The sequence below is a fragment of the Helianthus annuus genome, chromosome 9, assembly GCF_002127325.2.
Source record: "Helianthus annuus cultivar XRQ/B chromosome 9, HanXRQr2.0-SUNRISE, whole genome shotgun sequence".
NCBI classification, from domain to species: domain Eukaryota; kingdom Viridiplantae; phylum Streptophyta; class Magnoliopsida; order Asterales; family Asteraceae; genus Helianthus; species Helianthus annuus.
This window is the reverse complement of record NC_035441.2, coordinates 61839912-61848326: the sequence shown is the minus strand read 5'-3', so window position 1 is coordinate 61848326 and position 8415 is coordinate 61839912. Positions and strand designations below refer to the sequence as shown.

Here is an 8415-nt window from a genome sequence, read left to right as displayed (position 1 = left end):
ATCCCCTAAGTGTTCCTAACATCAAGTAAGTTAAATTATGTGTTTTAATGATAGTTGATGAAGTGGGTTTTAGTCAGTCCGTGAAATCTTATGAAATTGAACATGTATATATGTTAGATTCACCATATAGAAGATGTCTTATGCTTGAATTTGAATGTATTGAAGATTTGAGGAGAAACCCACTTGTTCAAGTAGCATGGTAATCTTGTAGTTGTTTAAGTTAACTAATTTTGATGAATGAATGATTATGTACTAATGTATTGTTAGCTAATCATGTTGTGGGATGTATGAATCATGTGAATTGGTTGAATAATTGAGTTTTTGTGGTTTACTAATGGGTTATGCATAAAACTCATGTCCATGATGCTTAAAATGTTGTACGCCCATCAAGTGTTTGACAAAATGCCTCAATGATAAACCATGTAGTTTTGAATAGATTGGGAAGTGATGTGATGCATAAGGATAACATAATATACATATATTATGAAACATGGTATGAAGTAGGAATGATACGTGAATGTAATTGTTATGTAAATATACGCCGTAATCCAAAGTGAGATTGGATTATATATAGGATTAAGGTTAGAAGGTAAATTTTGTATGCAAGAACTTATGTGTTATGTAATAGCTAATTTACGTGTCATGTAGGCTAGTAATGAAGCATGATGATACATATACTATATGTGCACTAATAAACTAACGAAAGTCAAATATTGTATGACTTGATAGCCGAACGAATAAATGCATGTAAGCTAACCGTGTTACGAATGTGGTGACATGTACGGATAGGAGTCATGTCAACAAGAGCACAAACGAGGAAGTACCACAGGTCGAAGGTAAACACGGAAGCTATGTGCAAATTCGGACGCATGAGGTAAGTAACTTCCCGGACTCCCCCTTTATTTCTAAAGTGATTTAATGGTGTGATTAATGTTAGTAGATGTGGTGAAATGAATATTAGATGATAATATTTAGTAATTGTACCATATGAGTGATTATCTGGAATCACTCCTTAATGTAGTAAAGTATGGTTATGTTTTAGTTGTTCAAGTATGTTTTGGAATTTAGAAAGATATGAGTAGTTTGATGATATCATGAACGGGTCGAATAATTCGTAAATGAATAATAAGCCAAAAATGCGTAAGTCATGAATCTCCTTAATCCAGATGTGGGATTTTGAGTCCATAGGGTAGAGGACCAATTTACAGTCACGTAGGAAGAAAGATGAGGTTAAACGGATAAACGGGTTGAAAGTTATGCGAGTTTTAATGCGTACGAACGACGAAAACAACACAGCAGGAAAACCCACTTTTGAGAGGCCGTCGCCGACACCCTTAGGGGCCGTCGCCGACGCCTCATGGAAAGTCGGTTTTTGCCGACGCGTTATTTTCCTCCTTACTGAGGTTTTTGGCAACGCGTAAATGCAAGGGTCGTCGCCGACGCCCTCCTCATGTCCTAAAAGCTGAAATTTTGTTATTTAAGTGATTTATGCATTGTAGGCTTCGGTATATTATCCGTGGACTACGGTGGGCCTCCCAAATATGATTTTTATCGCTCCTTTGATATATATGGGTTATAAATCTAAGTCTAAGTCCCATGTGATTAATGTATGGGTATGTAAGAGATATGCAAGATATTGATCGTGTACGTAGGAGTGTATGTACATATGTAGATGTGTATTTATGTATATATGAAAATACGTAGAAGTATATGCATGTACGTAGAGATGTAGAAATGTAGGTACGTATGTAAATGTGTATGTATGTATGCATGAAGGTGCGTGTGAGTGTATGCAAAATATGTAGAGGTATAGGAAGGTATGTACGTATGTAAATGTGAATGTATGCATGTAAGAATGTAAGTATGCATGATTTAGATATGGTGAGTAATACGAATGTTTGTATATTTTGTACATTAGTTATGTGTACATAACCACGTACGTAAGTATGTGTTTTAGATTACGTGTATAATTGCGCCTGAGTACGAAGTAGGATTTGTTGCTTACGAATGAATGGGATGTGTGTGCATGCTTGTATAACTTAAATAAGTTTGTGTGTTAAGTTATTACATCGGGATCTTGAGTATGAAAGGTACACTATTAAGGACCTTGTGAAGGTTTAAGGAAATGAAATGCATGATCATACAAGGAAGACTTATTCGAAAAGACTGGCACGAGAAGAAGGTATATAGAATGGCTAATGGTTACGTATCTTTAGTTTAGAAATGACGTCACCAAATCTAATCGTTACATATGTATGTGGTGAATGCAGGTTTCATGGACTTAGCATTGGTATGAAGAATATAAGGATTTGAAGATCGAGTCAAGAGCAAGGGTTGTATGGGAAAGAAAGGTCACATAGTTTGTTTTAAATAGGTCATGAAGCCTTGATATAATGTAACATTGTGAATCCTTTCTAATGAATGAATAAAAATTTGTAATTAGGTCTTCATGTAGTTAGTATGACTTTTTAAGAATGAAATTTTGGGCTCATATTTTCCGCTGTGTCGTATTTAAGTTTTTACATGTTGGTCATACAGGGAATTGTTCATAATACGAACGGGTCATGCCCGAATTTTGTTAAATAATAGTATAATAATATTACTTTTCGGATTAGGAAATCTGGGCGTTATATGACAGCTTATTAAAAGTTTCTAAGGCTCACGACAAACGCACTAGTAACAAACTGGTATTGCTGGTGGCTGTTCTAGAAATTGAAGGAAAAGGACTGCGATTCCTATTAATTGAATAGACAGACACTTGCTACATAGGAATCACTTGAATCATCTCGGATGTAATAACAGTACGGTTAGTAGATGTTAATTGCTAGGGTGTGACTGTTCAAACAATATGAATGCACACAACGAATTTGACAACTGTGACAGCTTTTTAAAAGTTTCTCAGGCTCACGGCAACTGCACTAGTAACAAACTGGTATTGCTGGTGGCTGTTCTTGAAATTGAAGGAAAAGGACTGTGATTCTGTTTTTCAACAGGGATGTAATGCAATATAAAGTTTAAACTTATCGTTATCTAACTACCGAGTCACACAAATTCGTTGAAACCACACATTCGTGTGTTGCAATTTGGAAAGATGACCGAATAGAGATCTGAATAACAAAAATATCCAACGGAACATACGAACCTCACTTCAATCCAAGCAGTTGATTTCATTTGAACAAACTGTGGAGAACTTGTTTGTGTTATCCTTCTTGGTGAAAGATGGTCGGTTTTTAATATTATCATTCAACGCGTGAACCAAATCGATTTTGGAGAACGTGTAATCCAGAGGTCGGTCTCGGGTGGGCATAAGATCCGTGGGCCCTATTGTTGGATATGTGACTCCATGGAAGATGTGATTAAGGTAAGTGTGTCGTAAAGTTGCATCTTTTAGAGAGAGACCTTTAAAATATGCTAAAATATGCCGAAATACATTAAAATACGCCGAAATACGTTAAAATACACCGAAATACGTTAAAATACTATAAACTACGCTAAAATAGGTCAAAATATGCTTAAATATGCGAAAATACGCTAAAATACTCTAAAATACTCTAAAGTACGCTAAAATATGTCAAAACAAGCTAAAATACTCTAAAGTACGCTAAAATATGCGAAAATACGTTACAATACTCTAAAATACGCAAAAAAAGTTAAAATACGCTAAAATACATGAAAATATGCCAAAATACGTTGCAATACACTAAAATACGTCAAATTACGATAAAATATGCTAAAATATGCCAAAATACGTTAAAATACGCCGAAATACGTTAAAATAACTTAAAAATAGGTTAAAATAAGCTAAAATACGGCAGAATACGCTCAAATAAGTCAAAATACTCTAAAATACGCAACAATATGATAAAATACGTCAAAATATGCAAAAATATGTTAAAATACGCAACCAAGGATATTCCCAAACACGTATACATATAACACGAGACTATACAATACAAGTGGTTTTCAAACAAAACTGTACGTAATCATAGAATACGATAATCACACGCAACCGAACGTCACCGAAATGACGCATGTTGAAGTTATACGTCATAAAATGACAAAATATGCTAAAGTTCGTCAAAAAAGGACACGTATACGCGTTGAACCGAGGAAAACACGATAAAAACAAATTTTCTTATTATGTCATATACGATTGTATATGCCTATTTTGTATCGTATAACAGATTAATATGCATCGTATATGCCTATACGATGCATATTAAACTATGAATTTCTCAAAAATACTCCTGAATTTATCAAAAAAACATGGGTATTTCAGTAATTTCAGGGATATAATACAGATCCTACAGCTGCATTTGGAACAAGAAGTCCAACAATTCATTCATTATCTGTTGTTGTCTCAATGCCCACAACACGCAGTCGTTGATGGGCTTTGCAGGTTTGTATTCAATATAAAGTTTAAACTTATCATTATATAACTACCGAAGCACACCAATTCCTTGAAACCATATATTCGTGTGTTGTGGTTTGGAAAGTTGACCAAATAGAGATCTGAATAAGTTTCTGAAATTGGAGAACCGTTGTGTCTAATCATATCAACTATCGAGATAAGTTTATGTTGAAGTGCAAGAATGAGTATGAAGATAAGTTAAAGATAAGTCAAGAACAAAGAAGAACACTTGAAGAAAAAGCAAGAACTTGGAAGTATTACCTGATTTGCAGCTGGATCTTGTTTGTTGTCTATGTATATGTATTCAGTTAATGAACATGCTGTTGTAGACTATGTTTTGTAGCTATAATGTACTAAAATTTGGTTTGTAATGAATGGAAATGTGTTGACTTTTGTTGATATAGTGATATTATCAAGAGTCTGTATCAATAACTTCCATATCCCCTTGGTAGTTGTTACCATATGACACATGATAAAAACGCTTCTCTAGACAATCTGGGATTATGTTCCATTTTAGAGTTTCTTCATCACCTGTAACAATGTTGATAGACGTTGATCGGAACACACCGCTTAAATTGGAGTATGAGTTGATTTGATTGTGAAATAGATACGAAGAATGAGATATCGGCTATGTCGGATCTGTGACTCAATGGAAGATGTGATTAAGGTAACTACCGAATCACACCAATTTGTTAAAACCACATATTCGTGTGTTGCAGTTTGGAAAGATGACCGAATATAAACTAAATGAATTATGCAACATTTCCGCATTTTTTGCACTGGCTTTCAATGCAAGATCTTTATCTATCATGTTATCGACCAGTTGCTCGAAATCCCTTTCGTTTCTCGGGCTCGCATTCGAAGATCCTTGCATTGGACATAACACACCAAAAAATAAACTTAAAAAATTTAGAAAATAATACGATACGTTACCATATGCTATAATACGATACTTAACGATAAAAAAAATAATAAAGATTTTAAAACTCATTAAAACAAAAATAACCAATAATAAACATCAATAACAAATCCAAAATACCAAAAACAAAACACAACACCAAAAAATAAACTTCAAATATTCAGTGCCTTAATACGTATTCTATAGGCCTATACGATTCGTATTAGGCCAACCGCCACACCTGCACCTGTCAGTCTTTCATATCTTTTACTTTATTCAATATGCATGATGTATATTGAATTGGAAAAGTGTGCGGATATAAAAGGCCGGCGTGGGAATAGAATTTTCGTAAACCTATATTGTATTTAAACAGCCATTTGTACCGAAATCTAATTTAAAAACATAAATTGGCATTATCAGTTTATCACTTTACAGCTGCTTTTGTTTGCACCTACGTCTTCTACTTTCTGTCTGGTACTTTTCATGATTTTCTTATTCCTCGGTGTGATTTTTCATATCATCTGTGAGCATTACTATGTATAGATTATTGCTTGGTTATATGTTGTTGATTGAATACACGATACCTAATTTTCGATTTAGGGGTTCTGGTTGATGTCCGTCGTAAAATTGTAACGAATAAACACAGTTTGATTGCCTCTTTACTAATAAATTGCTTGATTTTCATTGAATCTTGTTGGTATTTTTAGGTTATTATTTGTGGCAGTTTCCCCTTATTGGGATTTTTAAGATATGATTGTATTTTTCTTTAAATCTTGTTGGTATTTTTAGGTTATTGTTTCTGCAAATTTATGTTTTGCATTTCAACGCCTAGAATAGAGTGTGGTTTAATTTTATTTTATGCTTGGATTACCAATTTAACATAATTAAATTTCTTTTTTTTTTTTTACTGGCTAGTTGTCGTTTATGGTATGCCTGTTAAGAAAAAAACTTGTATTTAGAATTGTTGATGTAGAAATATTATATGGATACATACATAGTACATATACACTGTATAAGGGGTGTGTTTAATACGAAACTAATTTTTAGTATAAACACAAGACGGCAGCTTGGTTTTAAAAAAGCGAGGAGCGCACCAAGGCAGCATGGTCTAAAACCGAGGCACTTTTTTCTTAGACCGTCCGCCGTCGTCAAATTTTGGGCATTTTTGTTGGATTCCACGTCCCAAAACGCCCCCAAGCCCGCCCCCTGGGCGTTTTTTTCAAAAAAAATCGTTTTGGCGTTGTTTTTTCCACGCCGTGTTCAAAAGATTTGGCCAATAACTGCTGTTCTACTTTTTCTTTGTCCAATAAAGGTTTTTGATGTTTTTTTTATTTAATTTTACCCACATCCCCACTACACTCGTTTTAGAAAAGCGCCCCATAATGACCCATTGCTGACTGGACTGCCACATGGCGCACGACGCCCATGGGTAGGGGCATTATTCATGTGTACCACTATCACTACACATGGTCTTATATAAATTTTTTATTATTTATTTCCCATAAATCATTTGCCCAATATTTAGACCCAAACAAGCTCTATATTTTTGCCTGAAAAGCATGCCGTTTTTACAGCCCTTGTCTCGTCTACACAAAAGCGATGTGCTGTTTAAAGTTAAAACCAAGGACGTGAGATGTAGTGGGAGTGAGAAATAGACACGGTTAACACATTACTACATTTGGTATGTGTTTATGCAGTTTTAGAGTTTTTTCCCGCCTCTTAACCGCATATTTTGAACATTCAGATTTGATTCTTTATCATATGTGCATATCCTGTTATGTGATTTTAGTTGTTTGTTTTCATATTCATAAGATTTGAATTAGTATGATATGTCAGGTGAGATCAAAATGGGAAACAAACCCGTGAAAGAAAGAGAAGAACCAGTGGTGAAGGTTGCACCGCCATTGGACCGTGCATATGTACATTGGCTTGCCAAAGATCTTGAAAGAGTTCATGGCTATGTTCCTAAAAAACCGCGTGCAGTAAAGCCACCAGATCATTACATCGAATACATGCGCATGAATGGGTGGCTAGACCTGGACCTAAATGATCCTGACCTCGCACATTTGTTCAATCAACAGTAAATCGACCATATGCGAGTGGGTGTAAATTCATCATGACATGTACACTTATACTTTCAAATGTTTAATACTGCTTTATGACATGTAGACTTATACTTTCAGATGTTTATGTTTGATTTGATGACATGAATTGGTTTTGAATCGATTGGATGATTCTAATGTTATGCAGTCTGCAGTTGCAGAAGCTTCAAGCAGTGATGAAAACCAGGCTTCCTTTGGTTTGACTTTGACCACTCAAAGTCAAAGACCAACTGTAAACTATTTTGACTCATTTCAGATCGCTCGACATATGGGTGACTTGAAACGACCTGTTAAACCCGTGATGTTATTTTGTTTCGTTCTGACCTGTCCTAGCCCAAACCAAAATGACCATTTTGATAGACCAATCCTGATCTGACCTGGACCCGTTCTATAAAAAGTTTATTAAAAGTAAATTTAAGACAAAAAAAGATAATAATCTGAAATAGTTAGGGGCTGTTTGGTAGCCTCTGAATGGTCATTAAGAGGCTACATCTTAATGGAACCATTAAGAATTTTACCAATCAGAAGGTAGAAGAATGTGACATGTGATGATTTACCATTCAGACTTGAGGTTATCTCTAACATCTAAATGGTCATTAAGAGGCTATCAAACAACCCCTTAGTAATTAAGAATGTAAATGAAACAAGGGAAAAAAATGAAAAAGGCAATTTGCATCACTGAAGAAAGAGTCCAGTGTCAAATTGCGTCCTCAATTTGAAAATTTGACCAACGAGTCCCTGTTGTTTGAAACTCGCTACAATCTAAGTCTCTCTCTCTCTCTCTCTCTCTCTACCTTTGTCATCATCTTCAAACAACAAGATACCATCATCATCTTCTTCTTCAAACAACAACTACAAGAAACCCAGATTCGTTGTAAGGCGGTGTTAGAGGGTAGGCTGCGGCAACAGTGTAAGGCGGTGTTAGTGATGACAGATGCTATTTAGGATTTAGGTTTGTTTTTTATTTTGTTCATGATTTTGTTTTCGTTTTGTTTTTTAATGTG

The 8415-nt window shown here is 34.9% G+C and overlaps 1 protein-coding gene across 5 annotated transcripts; it reads left to right on the top strand.

The window, feature by feature from the left end:
- Positions 1–5670: 5670 nt before the first annotated feature.
- On the top strand, positions 5671–7535 carry LOC110877856. Of its 5 annotated transcripts, XM_035977406.1 has the most exons (3): positions 5712–5783; positions 6884–6990; positions 7146–7535. In XM_035977406.1, exon 3 carries the CDS (start codon positions 7157–7159, stop codon positions 7391–7393), a length of 237 nt encoding a protein of 78 aa, XP_035833299.1. In that variant the 5' UTR covers positions 5712–5783; positions 6884–6990; positions 7146–7156; the 3' UTR covers positions 7394–7535. The 5 variants fall into 5 exon arrangements, with proteins under 5 accessions (XP_035833298.1, XP_021981770.1, XP_021981769.1 ...); XM_035977405.1 differs by lacking the exon at positions 6884–6990 and having other exon boundaries at positions 5671–5783; XM_022126078.2 differs by lacking the exon at positions 6884–6990 and having other exon boundaries at positions 5679–5783; positions 7142–7535.
- Positions 7536–8415: the final 880 nt, after the last annotated feature.